The 19,316-nt window shown below is 37.1% G+C and overlaps 1 protein-coding gene across 1 annotated transcript; it reads right to left on the minus strand.

The window, feature by feature from the left end:
* Window positions 1-5,415: 5,415 nt before the first annotated feature.
* On the minus strand, window positions 5,416-17,995 carry RBM24 (RNA binding motif protein 24). Its single transcript, XM_051970645.1, has 4 exons — window positions 17,537-17,995; window positions 16,283-16,406; window positions 14,574-14,628; window positions 5,416-8,695 (listed from the first exon to the last, which is right to left on the minus strand). Exons 1-4 carry the CDS (start codon window positions 17,702-17,704, stop codon window positions 8,335-8,337), a joined length of 708 nt encoding a protein of 235 aa, XP_051826605.1. The 5' UTR covers window positions 17,705-17,995; the 3' UTR covers window positions 5,416-8,334.
* Between the last annotated feature and the right edge of the window lie 1,321 nt (window positions 17,996-19,316).

The raw sequence follows: 19,316 nt of genomic DNA on the forward strand, positions 1-19,316 counted from the left end.
AATAGCAGCTGTAAAGGCTAAAAGTCATTGTAATTTTGTGATATCTAATCTAGAACAGCTAATTAGTATTGAGAAGAAACTTCGCTTTTAGTCAGATTCAGTTAAAAGTGGAGAATTTTAATATATTTATTGTTGATCACTTGCTCATATTACAGAATTTCAGAGTTGAGAAAAACTTTAGAGGACATATAGTCCAATTCATATTTTGCATGCATATACTATATTTAGCAATTGGTTCTTCTTGTTGGTTTTCAGCCATTCAATCACGTATGATTCTTTGTGAGCCCATGGACACCAAAGCCTTCTTTCCTCCACTAATTCCCAAAGTCTGTCCAAAATCATATTTGTTGCTTCCATGACACCATTTATCTATCTCACCTTCTGCCTTCCCCTTTTTCTTTTGCCTTCAATCTTTTCCAACATCAGAATTTTTCCTAATGAGTCCTGTCTTCTTATTATGTGATTACAAGTAGTTAAGATTCAGCTTTAGTATTTGTTTTTCCAATGAATAGTTTGCATTATTATCTAGCCTTTGTTTAAGGATCTTCAGATTGAGGGTCCATCAGTCAATAAGCATTTATTAAGAACTTACTGCCAGCCCCATATTGGGCGCCAAAATATCATGTTCTCTTCTTTAAAATATAATGGTTCTCTCGGAGCAGGTTTCTTGGAGGCAGCCTTAGTTTAGGTTCAGAGTAACAATCACTCCAAATACAGCCAGGTGTTAAAAGTTCAGATATTTTATTGCTTTCTCCAAAATAGCCTGGTTAGTTTTCTTGGTGGCCTATCTCTCTGCTTGGTTCCAAGAGCTCCCTCCAAATCCAAAGGTTTGTCCTTCAGCCTCCAGCCAGCACAAAGGTGGAAAATGGAATGAATCTGACTCCACTTCAGAGAGTAGGCTTGTGGGCTTCCTCCCAGAGTGCTCTGTCAGCTTCAGCTTCTCTTCTTCCAAATATCTCCAGCCAGCACCAAGCTGAAAGTTGGAATGAATCTGTCTTGCCTCTGAGAGAAGGCTCCTGGCTCTCCCAGAGTGCCTCTGTGTCTATCCCAGAGTGCCCTTTGTCCCTGGGAGCTTCTTGCTTATATGAGCTCTCTAAAGATGTGAACATAAGCAGTGTTTCTATCAGTACCTTGTTTCAAGTTCTGGCCCATAACTTCTCCTTGTAAGATCAGATCATTCATACTGAACCATGCTAAATTAGATAATTATTGTCTCTATCAACTCTAGTGAGTTAACACTTTGTAAGGATTACAACAAAGTGGCACAATGGATAGAGCAGCAGTCCTGAAATCAGGAGGACCTGAGTTCAAATGTGACCTCAGACATTTAACATTTACTAGCTGTGTGACCCTGGACAAATCATTTATCCCCAATTGCCTCAGCAAAAACCAAAACCAAAAACCAAAAAACAAACAAACAAACAAACAAAAAAAAAAACAAAAAAAAAAACCCACAAGCAAACAACAATAAAAAAGACTTAGTTAAGAATTTACATTGTGCTAATCTCTAGAGATATCAAGAAAGGCAAAAGACAATCTCTTCCTAAAGAAGCTCACCAACAAGATAGATGCAATACTATGATTTCATTTATGCTTACTTTCATGTATTGCTGTAATGTGTCGGATGATAGGATTGTAGAAAGAAATGTTGAGAAAAGAGGGTACCAGGATCAAAATAATTTGATAAAAATATTGCTATACAACCACTTTATGTTACTTTTTGCTGGGTGCAGAACAACTAACAATTTTTATTGGTAGAAGGAGTTTCTTCATTGGGAATTCCTTTAATAATGAAATCACAGACCTGGGATTAGTAAAGGACATTATTCCAGATAGATGGTCACAAAATAAGATGGGCTGGTCATGTAGGTGGAAGAGCAGGAGACAACATATGGCCAACCCAAGTGATTTTGTGTTAGCATTGTTAATATTGAAAGACTCTGAGGAAGACTTCAGCTCATTGGATGGATCCAATGGATTGGAAGCTCACAAACAAAATATATACAGGATAAAGTGAACATAATTTTAGAAGGAAGGTATTATTATTAAGGAAGATTGGAAAAAGCTTCTTGTAAAAATGAGATTTTTAGCTGGGACTTGAAGGAAGCCACTCCTTTTGAAGACCCATTCTTTGGAAAGTTCTAATGGTTAGCAAGTTTTCCTTTTCATCAAACCCCTATTTGTCTACACTCATAACTCCTAGTTTTTCTTCTGGGCCAAGTAATACAAATCTAATATGTTTTCCACACACAGATCTTCAAAACTTGAAGATAGTTATCATTTCCTCTGCAATTTTGTCTTTTCCTGGGAAAATATCTTATTTTTTTTTCCAGCTGATCCTCAAGAATAAATATATCTGATAAAAGTCAGTTTAATAGTAAGAATTAATGTTCATAAATTATTAGCAGGATTGCACCAGGAAGGTTTGTATTCTCTGCAAGGCCATGTAACTTGCTACTAATTATTCTAAATGTCATCAAGTAAGAAACTTGTCAGGTGATCTACAGAGAGCAGGCAGTGGTGTGATTGAGAAAGAGATGCAATGTAACAGATGCCCATGGTTGTTTTCCTGATAATAGCTTGTGCCCTTAGAAATAATAATTTTTGTTTACATTCCCAGTAAATTATGGAGAAAAGGCTGAGTATCTCTTTAGTTATAGAAGTAGAATAATGAAACAAATAAAAGAATTTCAATGTGCCAAGCCCTCACTTCCTGGGATTCTATCATCTTAAATTCTATTAGAGGAAAAGCACTTTCTTGGACTACTAGATTATTTGTTCCTAGAAATTTTCACCTAAATTTATAGACTACATTAATATATGTAGGATTCATAACTCTGAGGAGAAATCCTCAAAAACTATGATTCCTTTTCATATATATATATATTGAATAAAGAAGAAAACCATAAACCTAATTGCTTTAAACCCATTTCAAACTTGTCATAGAATTAAGGATATAGGATTAGGTCATTTCTCAGGTCTTTTCCAGTTCTAAATCTCATGAGTTTATCCTCAAAGTCTCTCCATCCCTCACAATACTTCTAAATTATGATGTGTCTTCAGATGGCCCCACTCTATTTTTACATTTCAGTAATTCAATGGGATCAATGATCTCATCAATGTAAAAATGCCTTCCAGCAATGCAGATGTCAATCCCAGTTTTGTGATCTTTTCATGTGTGACTCTTGCCAATTTCTTTCTATAAATCTTCTATAAGGAATCCATCCAATGCGCTGAAGTCTTCCTCTGAGTATTTCAGCATTAGATAACAGAGCAATACTTGGATTGGCCATTTCCTTTTGTGATCCTCTATTTGGGATGATGTCCTTTACTACTCTAATCCAACTTCAGATCTGTGATTTCACAAGCAAAAGGAATTTCCAATGAGGAAACTCTCTCTACCAATAAAAATTATCAGTTATTCTGGATCTAGCAAAAAGTAGCATAAACTGATTATATAACAATACTTTTTACAAATTATTTTGATCTGGATTCCTTCTTTTCTCATCCTCTTTCTACAATCCTCTACATATTGCAAAAATAAGCATAAATGAAATCATAGTATTGAAAAGCTTATCTCTTCCCAATATACTCTTTAGTCCTCCTACCACACAGAGATTGTGTAGTATCTGCATAATGTCAAAAAGTTCCTTTCTGGTTAATGTTCACCAACACCAAAAAACAAAAACAAAAACAAACAAACAAACAAAAAAAAAGAAGTTGGGGAGGGAAAGTTCATGAGGCTAGATTTTGTGAAGACATTGTTAGGGAGGGACCAAATAATTTGCAAGGAAATCGAAGGGATTGAGATTCTGTAATAATCTGCTGATTTATAGGCTTTTTTTTTCAAGGACTACAAGATTCTTTCACACATTAGAAGGAATATGGTACAAAAGACAGAACATGGAAGCCAGCTGTTCAACTTTGAGCAAGTCACTTTACCTTTAGGCCTCCATTTCCTCATTTGTAAATATATATATATTTGAAAAGGAACCATATTTTTAAAAGATTTCTCCTCAGAGTTATGAAGTCCACATATATTAATGTAGTGTATAAGTATAGGTAAAAACTTCTAGGAACAGATATTCTAGTAGTCCAAGAAAGTGCTTTTCCTCTAATAGAACTTAAGATGATAGAATCGCAGGAGATGAGGGCTTGCCATATTGAAATTCTTTTATATGTTTTATTGTTCCACTTCTATCTTGTGAGAAACTATATATGAGCAGAAAGAACATCCTTACTTTTTATATTAAGAAATTGAACTCTGAAATGTAAAATTACTTAGCCAAAGTCAACTTTAGGTTTTCAAAAATTTGATTTGTGACATGTACCAAAAATGAATACATTTCTAAGTTGTCTGAATGCATGAACAAAATAAAGTTGGACTTTCCATGGAAACAGGCTAAAATTGTTTGAGGGACAAAAAGACTGAAAGCAAATTTAGTAATTTTCTAATCTCAGTTTCTCCTTATTTCAAAATCTCGTTGGAGTCTCACCAGAAACTAGAAAGAATAGATGACAGCAAAGAAAGGTCACCTGGTATCTCAAACCTTACACATGGCAGAGATTTATTTATTGAAAAACATTTATTGAATCAAAGGTACAAAATGTTGATTCCTTTACTAAAAAATTCATCTGCATCTTCCTTCCCCATTCTCTTCTATCTTTTGAAAACTATGCTAGATCAGGAGTTTGACCACAGTAGGCATTACAGAGTAGTAGCAACCATAGATACAATTCAACACTCCATAAAAATCTAGTAGGAGTGAGCAAGATAAAATTCACCTTTGGGTTAACACTAGGGCTGATTTTTACTGAGGGCTATTCAGCATGGCAGCAAGGCAAAGTTCAATTTGATGGTGTAGCTATTATCCCTTTCTCTTGTGCTAGGTTTAGAAAATGAGAATTTGGGATGAAAGGCTTATAAAGCCTTTTTTTACACCTTCCAACCTGAATCTTATTAAGCTATTTCTTTTGGCATTAATTATTATTTTTATTGAAGCTTTTTATTTCCAGAACATATGCAAAGATAATTTTTTTTTACCATTGACCCTTGCAAAACCTTGTGTTCCAATTTTCCTCCTTTCCCTCCACCCTCTCTCCTAGATGGCAAGTAATTCAATCTATGTTAAACATAGTAAAATATATATGTAAATTCAATATAGGCATATGTATTTATACAATTCTCTTGCTGCACAAGAAGAATCAGATGAAAAAGAAAAAAATGAGAAAAAAATAAAATTCAAGTAAACAACAAAAGAAGTGAAAATGCTATGTTGTGATCCACACTCAGTTCCCACAGTTCTCCCTCTGGATGTAGATGGTTCTCATCATCGAAAGATTATTGAAACTGGCCTTAATTGTCTCATTATTGAGAAGAGCTTTTAGCATAAGTTAAAGAAAACAGAAATACAGTTATGTGGAGGTAGACCTGTGGCTTTATTGAGACATTCTTCAGTAAGACTAGACATCTTTTAACAATAATAAAATCAGATAATTCCAATGTCTACTTGAGGAACTTAGTGAGATGAGTTTTCATTTTCAAATGCTCAAATTAGTATCATCAGTGCTTATTATTCAGCAAGGAACAGCTAGGTGACACAGTGGGTAGAGCAACAGACCTGGAGTCAGGAAGATCTGAGTTCAAATCTAGGCTCAGATATGTACTAGCTGCATGACTCTGGGTAAGTCACTTAACTTTGCCTCAGTTTCCTCATCTGTAAAATAACCTAGAGAAGGAAATAGCAATCTCTTCCACTATTTTTATCAAGAAAAACTCTAAATGGTGTCACAAAGAGTCAGAGATGACAGAAAAACACATTATTTAGCATCATCAACATCTAATGTGTTGTTGGGAGATCTAAAAAAATGTTTCCTCATTCTCAATTATTGAATCTAATGATGTGTCAGTTAAGACATTGGAAATATGTAACTTCTAAGGACACAAGTTTATGCTGAGACATGAAAGTAAACAATAACACCAATAAGCCATAGTATAATCAACCAGTGAAAACATTCATAAATCTTTGTCAAATTCCAAGATGCTAGACGAGAGCTATTTGAATGTAATATTCAATCTCTATAAAATCTCCCCTCCCCTTTTTTTTTTGCCAGATCCATAATTTCACCAGCATAACGACTTCCTAGTGATCATTGGAGTCATATTAACATTAGAAAACAGACATATTTCTTTATTTACTAGGCTCTCAATTTTTCTCTTACAGGGAAATTGATTTCTTTTAACCATTGCCATTATAATGGGACATCACTACATATCCCAAATTACAAGCCCCAGTTGATGCCCCTGCCCTCCTTTTTTGGTAAAATCAAATGTTACAAATTTCAGAACCAAATCATCCAAATTAGCATTCATTATGTTAGGATTTGACTTGTGTCATAAGTTAATGAAATTTATGCCAGTGAACCCAAGCCAGGTCTCTCGAAACCTGTGTGTCCACTAGGAGTTTTAGATATAAATCACGACTAGACTCTAGTTAAAAGGAGACATTCTTCACTTTTATTGCATAATTATAGACAATGCAACAGTAGATTTTTTAAAATTATATTTAACACAAGTGAATAGTTTAGAAGATCTGAAATGTTATAAAGCAATATACATACTGAATAAATAATATGCACAGGAGAGTCATGTCTACATTATATAACACTGGCTAGTATTTAGAATACTTAAAATAAATCCAGTGACAATGGATAAAGTCCATAAAAATGCTATCCTGTTTTCCCTTGTATGAAATTGTTCAAGTATAAAAAGTCCAATACAGTGTAAAATATTATTCGCTTTAGGTTAAGAATAAAAATTGCAAGTATTGTAGTTTCACAAGAAAAATGTAAAGCAGCATTTTAAACTACGTAAAAATAGTGGGGAAATTGGACTAATGAATTACCAGGAAAGTAGATCTACATGAGCAAAATACTGAAGAGGAAGCAGTATGAAACTAACAACACATCCTGTAAAAAACCTAAACTCTGTTCATGTTAAGAGTATCCTCTCGTACAGTGCACATACTGAATTTAAATAAATCTAAGTCAACATCTTTAGCTGAATAGGTTAATATTTAATATGCTACATCTAAACCTACTAAATAATTTATGCCATGAGATGAATACATAATTTTACAGTGTCACATCTAAAGTTCCTTTCTTTAGAGTGCAGCATCGTAAAACTTCAAAATAAATATTTTTAAATAGCATTACAATTAAGGCACAGTATAAACCACATATCATTAACCCTTGAAGAACTGTAGTCTCAGGAACTTTCTTGTCTTACTTATTGAGTTCCCTAATAAATAGTTTTAAATAGGACTCTGTAACAGATATTAAAGTCATATAAATCATTTCAAAAAGGAAAAAACAAATTTCCTTAAGACAGTTCTCAAAGGTTCAAATTCTGCAAACTTCTTCCTGCCTTTATTCACAAGCCACGAGTCAACGTAATAAATAGAAAGAGAAGGCTGTTGTAGTAAAGGGCTGATCCTATTTCAGAATCAGAATAGCTGACACCAGCAGTTAAAAGTTTCCCAAAATTGAAACAGGATGGGGAGAGGGATTAGAATGTGACAAGCTCATCAAACAAGCACAAGTGATGTGTTCTTTCCAGAACTGTCTGTGTTATTGATTGTCTGTACAGCTGTTGCACCCATTAATTCCACATCACTTGCTCCATAGTTCCACTCATCCAGAGGACAGATGAGAAAATAGCTTTGGTGCCTGTCCACCATTTTACCGAGCGGCCATGCTCTTCAGGATTGTTTGATGCCCATTGTGAGACAGCAAGAAAATCATTTTCTTACTTGAACAAGTTCTATAGGCCATAGTGAAAACAATAAATGACAGTCAGTGCTTTAATTATCTTTAAAATATGTTTTAAATGTCATATAAGCTACATATTGCTCACTCTGATTTCTTTTCCCTGGTTTAACTTTTTCAAAACAACATTTTCTCATTTGAAAAAGGCAGTTTGCGTCCCTGATACTATTTAAACCCCCCCCAACAAAAACCCCTTTATTTTATTTTGTCAAATGAAGTTCTATTGTTACTCGTATAGTCTTTTCATGGCAGTGCATTGTTTATTCAGTGTCTCCTGGATTGACTCCTGAAACTAATTCCTTCTACTCCCCTGGCCCTTACCCTTTTCCCCATAGCAACATGATTTGAGTACAAAGACAGTGGAATAAAAATCTCCTGATTTGCAGTAGCATAACTTTTCTTAAAGCTGCTTAATTAGTGTTAACCACCTTATTACCTACTTAAAATTGGAAGGCTGGGGGAAAATAGAGAAAGAAATTCAACTCTCTTCAGATGGCTGGTCACTCATTATTGCATACGGTCTGTTTGCAGCTGCTGTGGCTGATACTGGCCAAATGCTGCTGCTGCGGCGGCTGCTGCTGCTGCTGCAGCAGCTGTCCCAGGTGCTGCCGCGGTGATTGGCTGCTGGACTGCATAACCATAGCCCCCAGCAGTGACATATCCTGCAGCAGCTGGAGATGCCGCATATGGGTACTGGTCATAGGCTGCTGCTGCTGCAGCTGCTGCAGCTGCGGAGTATTGTGCATATGCAGCTCCAGTGTAATCAATGTAAGGTGTGGTAGAGGCAGCAGCTGCTGTAGGTTGGACATGTGGAATTACAACTCCAGGCTGCACAAAAGCCTGTGGATAAACATAATGGGCAGGTATCCTGTTGAGAAATAGAAAAGAAAGTTAGATCATGGTAAGCTCCTATGTGCAAAAGATCTGTTCTTCAGAAGTAAAACAAACTCAAAATTTAGTGGTTATTATGAGCATAGGGTTGCCACAATAGCTACATTCTAGCAGTCCAATGAATGCACTCTGGCAGTAGCCCAAAACATACATAGTACTCAGAAAAAGAAGCCAACAATAACTGGAGCTAAACACATCATGATAGCATTCTCATTTGTATTTGTTTACGCAATACCACCAAATATGAATTAATAGCCTCATCAATAGTTAAGGGAATAAGTCAAAGTTCAGGATTTTATCATTCCACTTAAAGGCATTTAATAAATGGTTCTCAACTTAAATATTAGATTCAGACTTTAGGAAAAAATCAAAATCATTCCATAAGAGAAAAAAAGGATTCTGACAATTAGAAAAATTCTCAGTTGCAAACATTGGACTTTTAAAAAGTACCTTGTCATCAATTAGGTCCAAAGCATGAGAGCTAGTTTGCCAATATCAAATCACTTAAGAAAATTTCAACCAAATATTTAAACTGGAAAATGGACCTTATTTAATTATCATGGCAACCCTACTTAAAATTGCTATGCAGACTCAGCACACATTAATTTCTCTGCAACCTCAGTCACCCTTATTAAAAATAAAAAAAATAAAAATAAAAAATGCAGGCGACAAAAAAAGTTTAAAAGTTCACAGGTGTGGTAATCACGGCAGAATCACACTTTTCAAACGAATTGTAGTGCAGCTCACTCTATATAAGAGGCTGTTGTGGGAAGCTACAGAAATGCTATTAACATTCATTGCAGTGGTTCCCAAGTAGAAGTGCAGCACACTTTTTTTTTTGAAGGTAGAATTTTAAGGACACAGGGGTCAATCAAACCTGTTTGACTATCAGGCAACTGATGTCAGCCAGCTTGTTTATCTCTATGCAAGACAGACAGAGGGGTTGGGGGAAGTGATGAGGAAGAGGGGGTAGGAAAAGGGAGTTACAACTAAATGCATCTAAAATATAAGAATTTTTAAAAGATTTATAAAATGACATCTAAATAGACATCTCTTTGCACATTCTCTAACTCTCCATTTTCTTCTCCAAATCAAAGAAGGTTTGGCTTTGTTCATTTACACTCCATTGGTATGTACTTGTAGAGATGAAGTCCATTATTTACATAACACCATGTAAAAACTGAGATATAGCCTGTCAAGTGAAATCAAGCAGCTAGTTAAATTATACACAAGAAACATATACACTTCCATCTCACTTATAAAGCTCACATGATTTAAAAAAATGTGAGCTGCAAAAATTGCATATCTCAATTCTTAATACTGAAATTTGATTAATTAATACAACTACAAATATATGACCTATTGATTCCACCTTAGTACAATATAACCACTAGTGGAAAACACTACTGATATCTAGAGAAATTATACCAGAATTCCCTCCAAAATTTAGCAAATCCACAAAATCTACTCGAAATTCAAACAATGGTTATCTCTAAACTTGGTGTTCAGGAATTCTCTTATTAGAACCCCAAACCAATGAAATCATGGCTTGGTTTTTTTTCAAAGTTTGTCTTAAACAATACTCGTAGGAGATACCAAAGCTGATGAACATTTGTGAAAAGACTAACTTTATTCCAGGAGTTATTCTATGCTAGCCCAAAAAACAAATAAGTTTATTCTAATGGTGAAAATACGGTGAATTTTACTAGAGTTGTAGTTCCTTCTTCATGCCAATGAACCATGTCATCCATGTATTCTGGAGGACACTTAGAGATATTCTTGACTGTTTGTTAAAAACTAGACACACAGCCCTGCCCATATACACTTGTAATTTTTTTCTAAATTAAGCAACTAATCTCACTAAAAGTAACAGGCGGCATTATGAAATGTTATCCCTGTGGATCATCTCTCTCTCTCCATTATATTAGTCTCTACCAACTCTTCACTATCATGCTATTTTACATGGGTGATTGACAGCACAGGCTGCAGTGGGGCTATTTTTGATCATGTCATGAGACAAGGGTTTCAAGCAGAGTAAAATGTCTTTATAAGGCCAAAGAAAACTCTGCTGTATCTGCTGTAAAGGCCAGCAAGCATGGGTCTCACTAATACTGAAACATTAACCCCACTAGATTCCTAGTGGCCTAAAGTAGCTAAAGTAGTGAATAGGCTGGCATCTTTGATTATATTATTGACTTGAATGATTTTTGCTCTAGGGAAATGTGGTTTAAGTTTGTGTCATAAGATATGTTTTTTCTGCATTTGCTTATTAACTTTTTTTTCTTTTAAGAAACAGAAGTGTCCAGTGAATTACATTACTAGGGGAGTCCCTTAGTATCCCAGTCTCTGGAGACAATCTTTTCCCATTGAGAACAGCTTTTCCCTGATTCGATTATGCCAATGAGTAAGTAAACTTGTCTCAACACATGTCAGCAGTCTGTATCAGACCGCCTGTGAATAGCAAGTGAGGAGGAAAAAAGGAGAATTTGGGTGGCATATGAATAATTGTGGAATAAAATCACTTAAGACTGAGGAAAATTTAAACTCTTTGAGGGCAGGGACTGTCCTTTTTTTCTTTTTCTTTTTTGTAGCCTCAGAACTTAGCATAGGACCTGGTATATAGTAAATACTGTATAAATGCTTGTTGAATGAATTAATAAATGAATTTGAATTATGAGAAGAAAAAAAAAACCCTTTCTAGGAAGAGGGTAAGATTACGCAGTGGGTTAGCATATTTGCAATATTCTTCCCCTGAGGAGAACCCTTTTTTTGCACTGGAGAGCTATTACACAGAATATAATGGACTTCTCTCTGAACATATTTTTATGAATTCTCTTCCTCAGTTCAATCTTGCAAAGTAGAAGCCCAGGAGGCAGAGGCAAAAATGAAGCAATGCATACACTTTGGGCAACGGTGTTTTGAACTTTTCTACTCCCAATCCATACAGCCTCACTACAACCTTTCCAAGGTCCCTGGAAGAAAAATCTTCCTTATACACAAAGCAAAAGAAGCTTAACAAAACGTTATTCTAAAATTAAATAAAGTAGAACAAAACACTGTTCTGTGGAGTTCACAGGTTTCCACATATCAGATGGCTATCCCAACTTCAGTTAGGAACTTGGTATTTAGTGATCCACAGTACACTTGAAACCATTTAAATGTCAAATAAAAACTGTAAAGTTATTACTTCAAACTATACAACTAGCATCAAAAACTTATTTTACAGACATAAAAAATGTACCACTTATCACAATTTGAAATAACATTATTCAATTAGGTACAGCAATTTTTATAAGTAACCATTCTGTGAAAAAACAAGCTTATTTTCAATTTAAGAATGCTTGAACAGCAGAATAATTCACTGAAGTAAGAAGACTAATTCTATCTCGAATCTATATCTTTTGTAAATAAGTGCACAGTGTTTAACCCATAATAAGTACTGAATATTGTTATTGTTATTGTATTGGCTTAAGTGAAGTTAAGTAGAATAATTTTTTTAGCCATTAGTAGATTTTTTTTACAATTAATAATCACCATGAAGTAGCTATTATCTGATATTAGATGTAAAAAATAAAAATTTACAACTGAAAATGTGTTGTATTTAAATTTCTATGGAGCACTTTCAATTAAAGCTCATAGTGATAATCTTCTGCTCAAAAACATACAATGGCTCCCAATTACCTAATACGATAAAACCAAACTCTTGGGACGGACTTTTAAGGCCAACAATCTCATCATAATCCTATTATCAAGTTTATTTCTCATGACTTCCCAATATTTGCCATCTGCTAAGAACAAGTTGATTTCCTTATTGCTACCACAGGAACATGTCAAACTCATTCCCACTTTTTCCTTTTGCTAAAGTCTCTCTTACAACTCCACCTTGAAATGTTTCCCTCCAACCCATCAATTCATATTCTACCCATCCTTTTTAAAATTCATTTATTTCATTACCTGCACAGTGCCTTCTCCAATATTCTTTCCAATAATGATCTTACTTTTTTGAGCAGATATGTCACATAATTTAGCATTTTGTTTTAGGGGTGTTATTTTTATCTCTGCACATAAACTATAAGCTCTTTGAATATACAGAACATGCCTTTTACGTCTCTGTTATCAAGTACTGTCTAATACTATATGGCATATCTAGTAGGAATTAATAAAATTTTGCTTGGTTAACATAAGGTTTCAAAATGACAGACTAAAATCTGTCAAATTATGACAAATTACTTCCCATAATTCTCTATTATTTATGAGTAAAAATGCTAGTAACATGCACAAGGAATTCTATATAGAGTTCATTATTTTTTGTTGATCTCCAAGCTAGTGTGGAAGACTATTGATGAGTGGCTATCAGTATAAAAAGTCACCTTTCAATTACATTATACTTCCCTCACTTAAATTTTTTAAAAAGTAAGTTTAAGTAGAAAGAAAAGAAAAAAAAAAAGGATTGACCCTCAGGTAATGAAGATGAGGGCTAAAAAAAAATCACTAAAAGTGCAACTTGGCAGCTGTTTCATCCTGTATACACCTGAAAGCAGAGAAGATAGAACTAACTTCACAGCCCGATTCCAACACTCCAGGCCACACATATGCAGTAAACTCAGATTAGGCATTAAGAAATCATTAGTTGGGGGACAATTCTCCTTAACCAAATGGGAAACTTAACTTCTGACATCCACACCAGGTGCTAGGTGCAGTCTAGAGAAGGCAGAATGCAGTAATAAAAAAATTAGCTGGGTAGCATCAGCATTATATACTGTCTGTAAGAGAGGGAAGCAGGTAGCTGAGTTACAGACCACTGCTGATCACAAAATCAAGAGATTCAAGAAATACAGGTAGGCTTCCCCAAAGTTAGATGTGTGAAGTGAATATTAGTGCTACTATAATGAAAATAGTCTGATTATTAAATCTAATGGAAAGAATTGGTGCTTCAAATTAGAAAAGGCTAAGCAGACATACGTGGTTAAGAGATAGGTCCCCATACCCACCAAAAAAAAAAAAAAAGGAAAGAAAAGAAAAGAAAAGAAAAAGAAAAAATTGACCCCAACCCAAAGAAAGTAGAACATGCAAGCAGTAAATCTATTTTCTTACATAGTGAAGTCACACATTTTAGCACTCACTACAAAAAATATGGTTAAAAAGAAGTCACAGGCTACAGCTTAAAAGCAAGGAAAAAAAAGACCCTTTGCTCCCCATGGCAAAGTCAAAGTCAACAACACTCCTCAACACCACCACCAAAAACCAAAACAAAATAGCTCCCCCCCAAAAAACTTTTCACTACAGCTCTTTTCAATTAAATAAAAAGCACACGTTTAGCTATCAACACCACTTCATTACCGTAATAAATAAAATAAAGCACACGGAGGTCTATTGACTATTATAAAAATAAAACAACAACATACATGCATCGTTAATCACCATCTTAGCTCGTGTGTTTGAGTCTACTGGTTACAGAGTTTAATTCCAAACAGAACTATTCCACATCTTATCATCATATCCTTCTGATCAGTTAGCTTAACTGTATACGATCCCTGTCAGATTAGAAAGAGATAAATAACATTGAGACAAGCTGAAGAGTTAGAAGATTGATGGGGGTACGGTGCTTGTATACAAGTCATACCTCTTTTTTTAGGTCATAAGCTTAAGAGGTGTTTGGATTGGAGGACTGCATATTTGATCACATAACTTGACTCATCTAAAAACATTTATAGCATCACCATGAAGAAGCAAAACAGTTTTTTAAAAAGAGAAATCAAGAAAACTCAGTGGCAGGATGATATTGTCCATGTGTGACAAAGGCAGACTAATAGATGATATACTTGAACTTTGGAGAACCTGTTTGATTGACTTACCCAAAAGGTCTCTGTATAAGAGCTGGGTGAAGTTGTTGAACACCAAAGGCAAAACCTAACAACAAAACATATTACATTCTCTATATGAGATTCCAAAATCTACTTATTACTGTTATACATAAAATATACAATGGCAGCTTTCATTTTCTATTTGCATTAGATACACTAATTTAAAGTCAGGTTTTTTTTTTTTTTATCAACAAAACTTTATCTGGGGAGTAACAGAAACTGACAAGCCCAAATTTAAACAAGTTTTTAAAGTTTCATACAGTACACTAGTTTGATTTTGTTTTAAAAATAAATGATTAAAAATGAATACAACTGACAGAAAGCAGAGTATTCATTATGTGCAAAGTTTCACTGGCATAAACATATGTGAAAAGAGCTCAGGAAGAGGTCATAATGAAGTGGTTATGAATTTAATGAAGCACAACAATAGTACCTCATATTGATTTGCTCACAAATATCCTATCTATATTCATAAATATATACTCCCACATATACATATAAAGACATACTCAAATTGATGGCATTCTAAATTTATGAGTTTCAATATTTGTAATACTATTTTGAACTTAGTATAGGACTCCAATGGTCTATGCAAGTTTATAGTCAATGAATCATAGATTTGGAGTTCAAAGGGATCCCAGAGCCTATCTCATCATTACAGAAGAGGAAATTTAAGGAGGTAAAGTGATTTGCCCAAAGTCACATAATTAGTAAACTGACAAAAGCAGGCTTTTGACGCCAGGTCCTCTAAATACAGATTCAGGTCTCATCACCTGATGAAGTGATCCTCCTCTATATCATGAGTAGATTTTATGAACAAAAACTTTTAAAAAAATCTAATAAAACAAATTCTTTCTTTTTTTTCTAATAGGTATATTTTCACAATGTACTAATGATATACATTTTGTTTCACTTTTGTTGAAAAAATAGGTCCATCAAATTGCTTGCACATTAGTTATCTACCCCTATGTTGGTACTTATCATTGTTAAAGGCATTTTTAAAAGTCTTTTTGAATACAGTATGGATTGAAGTGGAAATCTATACTCAAGATTTTAGAATCTTATAATCTATGCATTTAAACATAAACATTTACTTCTTAAAATTACATATATTATATCCTCTATTGTCAATTACCCATTCAAATAGTGGAAAGGAGAATTTTGAATAAGCCTGAATAGCAGATTATCAAATAATCACTTCTGCTTTATAATACACAAGGTGCTTCCCCCCTAGCAGATGTCCTGTATTACTTATGGTTTGTTTAGGCTAGTGCTCAGATTAGTTTGCATTCCCCAAGCACATGTCAAATGAGAAGGGAAGCAGCCCAGAAGAGTATTAGGTAAACAGGTGTATCCAGCCTGCGATTAAAAATTTGGCACAAATAAGGTTGTAACTGAAGATAAATGAAAAGAATAAGCAGCAATTGCATGTCATATAAATCTGGGTCTGTACAAAGTCATCTGGAATAATATTTCTTTTTCATCTAAGATTATACTTTTACAGACACTTCAATGTATTTGTATATATGGAAAAATGTTTACATATATCTTCTTTTGTTATTAAAGTGAAAAAAAGTTTTCTTTATAGATTGACCAATTAAAAGTACACTCTACAATAAACCAACAGGTTCTGAGGAAAGTTCTGTCTTTTGAATCAGGGCCTCTTTCTTCATAAGTATCAGAAAGTACTAATTTCTCACCTGGTTGCATGATCCTGGGTTTTGCCCCCAAGTATGCCAGATTCACGTTGGCCTTTCTGCCATCAATGATAGGGTTAGGATCCTTACAGGCCCTTTCAGCAGCAGCTCTGTCAGCCATGGTGACCTTAGCAACATACATACACATAAATGCTACAAATTAAACTTGGGAAGGAAACTTAACAGAGCAGTCACACAGAGGCAGTCATCACACATTTCTTTATCATGATCCCTTTTACATTTCAGAGAAAGGAAAACAAACAAACAAAAAACATCTCCTGCAAAGCACTGCTCCGAGAAAGCAGAGATTTGGAATCCTGATCTTTCTTGTCTTAACATTCCCCCCTTGCCTGGCACTGCTGGTGATCCCCATCCTTAGGCCAGGAAAAATACTTGTTTAAAATAAACGTCCCATTTAAGAGAGAAGAAACCTTCCCCATCAGCTTCTCCCAGAATACGCTGTTCGATGTTCTGCTTGGGAGCTCGGTGACCTCGCTAACTTTAGGCAACTTACTGACCTTGACTGAATAAGTTAGCTCAACTCTAATTAGACATGCTCCCATGCCTCATAAATGGTGTTTTGGAAACTAGCCACAAGACTTGATTATATTAAAGCACTTAGTTTTGAAAAAAAAGGTTTAAAAAAAGAAATTAACAGATGATTGGGTGGGAGAAGAGAAGTTGGGATTGGGAGGGCTGACAGACAGACAGCAGCAGCTCCTTCGGAGTGCCCTCTCTCTAATCCAATCGGATCGCCATGAGACCAGCATACTTTTCTAAAGCCATAGGGCAGCTAAACTTGCTGCCATCAACGCAGGAAAAGCCATTTCCCAGGGTAGCGGCTCCTGGTCATCAGCCTCCTCCTCCGGCCCCTCCTTCCAAAGATGATTTAACTTTTTTCCTTGCAAGACCAAATTCCCCCCAACGCCACAAAAACACAGCTTCCACACTTTTACTCCCTAAGGAACCCCAAGAGGTGGGAGACAGGCCTTTCCATTCTCTTTACCTCACTCCTTCTGGCCGAAAAAAGTTTCAGCTCAGCTCAGCCTGTACGAATTACATTAGCTTGTTCCCCCCAGTTCCCGCCCCGAATCATCGTTTTACTGGTCACCCCTATTTTTCCTCCTACCCGATCCCTAGTTTCTTCTGGCAGATGGGACTCGCCTTTGTTCTCCCCTTCCCCCTCGTTCTCAGCCCCTCTCTCTATCTTCGAGATCTCTACCCCTTCCTTTCATTAACTCCCTCCCCCCTACTTACAAATCCATAGCCCCGGGATTTCCCCGTCTGCCGGTCTGTGATGACCACCGCCTCTTCGATCTCCCCGAAGACCTCGAAGTACTTGCGCAGGCTGGAATCGGTGGTGTGGTACGGGAGCCCCCCGACGAAGATTTTGGTGTATGTGGTGTCCTTCTGGGTGGTGTGCATCTTCCCGCTCTCCCCGCGGCTCCGGCTCGGGCTCCGGCTCCGGCTCCGGCTCCGGCTCCGGCTCCGGCAGCGGCGGCGATTGCTGCTGCTGCTGCGGCTGTGGCTGCTGCTGCTGCGCCGCCCCCTCCGCCCCTTCGTTTCCCTCACCCTCTCGAGTCCAGCCGAAGCCAAAGGCAAGCCCAGTGAGGAGGGGGGAGGAGAACTGGGCAGCGTGCGCGTGTATGTATGTGTACGAATGTGAGTGTGTGAGTGTGAGTGTGTGCGTGCGTGCGTGTATGTTGGGGATGGTGGGCGTCAGAACAGCTCCTGAGAGATCTCAGCACCGGGGTGAGGGTCCTGGGGTTTCCAAAGTCGTAAGCAACCTCAGGCTGTAGCCTTGCTCCACGCTCGTCTCCCGTTCCCCCCTGCCAGTTACAGTCCAAACTCTCCTCTTTTCCTCGCTTCTCAATTCTTATTAGTAGGTGATATATATATACACTTATGCATACGAATACATATAGATATAATTTTTCAAATACAATCTATTTCCACTCACCCGGCAGGGAGCCCAAAATGAAAAGCGAGGTACTCTCCACAGGCAACAGGGTGGGAAGACAGAGGTGCTTTTGAAGGTAGATTTTTATCTGAAAGAGATCTCCTGGGTGGGGGCTCTGATCTTCTCCAGGAGTGACCCTACTGAGTGCCCAAAGAACAGGAAGAGCTGGCGGTCACTCAAGGCAGTTGCAGCAGCTACTTATGGGAGAGGTGTTCCGGCCCGATGGCAAAGCCGCGGATTCCCTGCTCTTCTCCCTGTTGTCTTCCCCAGGCCCTAAGAGCGGAGGATGGTCCTGGGTGTTGAGTTACTCTCCACTATCTTTCTTCCCCTCCCCTCCCATGCCGGGGGGTCGGAGCCCGGCTGGGGAGGGGGGCGGGCCGGGCGCTTGCGATTGGCCGGGTCCCCACCTGGAGTAGACACCGCCGCCCCCCAGCTGTTGCGAACAGCTGCTTCTCCTCCTGCGCTCTGTTGAGCTGCCCGGGCTTGGCTCGGGAAGCGAGCGCCAGGGTAGAGTTGGGGATGATTGAAGGGCGGGTTCACGCGTTATACTGGCTGCTCTTACTCGTCTCCAGTCACAGTTTCAAGACCCGACTTCATCGCAGGAATCTGGGGCGCGGAGGACAGAGCTCTGTTCAAAGCTGCTTTGGTTTCCAAACCTGAGAAAAAGCATAAGGAAGCTAGGGGCTAGCAGTGCGTTACAGACTTTGGAGAAAGTCACCGGAGAAGCTAGTCCGCTCCTGTGTGCGCCTGTGATCTGAAGCTGTGGAGAGTAGTCCTCCCACCCTAAGCAAGGCAAAGGAAGACCCTGCGTCTGCCAACAGAATTTTGGGGTGGGAGGGAAGTACTGTGGGGAGCAGGAAGCAATTGACAGTGTAGAGGTAAAACTGGAGGAGGCATGGCTAAAAGGCAGAAGCTATTGCTTTACAACGCTGTGCACATAGTAAGCGTTTAATGAATGTGGGTATTTTAATGCTTAAACACTATTGAATCACATAAGTAAGGTGCATCACTTACCAATTTCTATTTTAAAATAGCATAGAATGAAGGTTTAGCGGATCTGCTATTCATACAGATTTC

The sequence above is a fragment of the Antechinus flavipes genome, chromosome 1 (assembly GCF_016432865.1).
Source record: "Antechinus flavipes isolate AdamAnt ecotype Samford, QLD, Australia chromosome 1, AdamAnt_v2, whole genome shotgun sequence".
In the NCBI taxonomy this organism is placed as follows: Eukaryota; Metazoa; Chordata; class Mammalia; order Dasyuromorphia; family Dasyuridae; genus Antechinus; species Antechinus flavipes.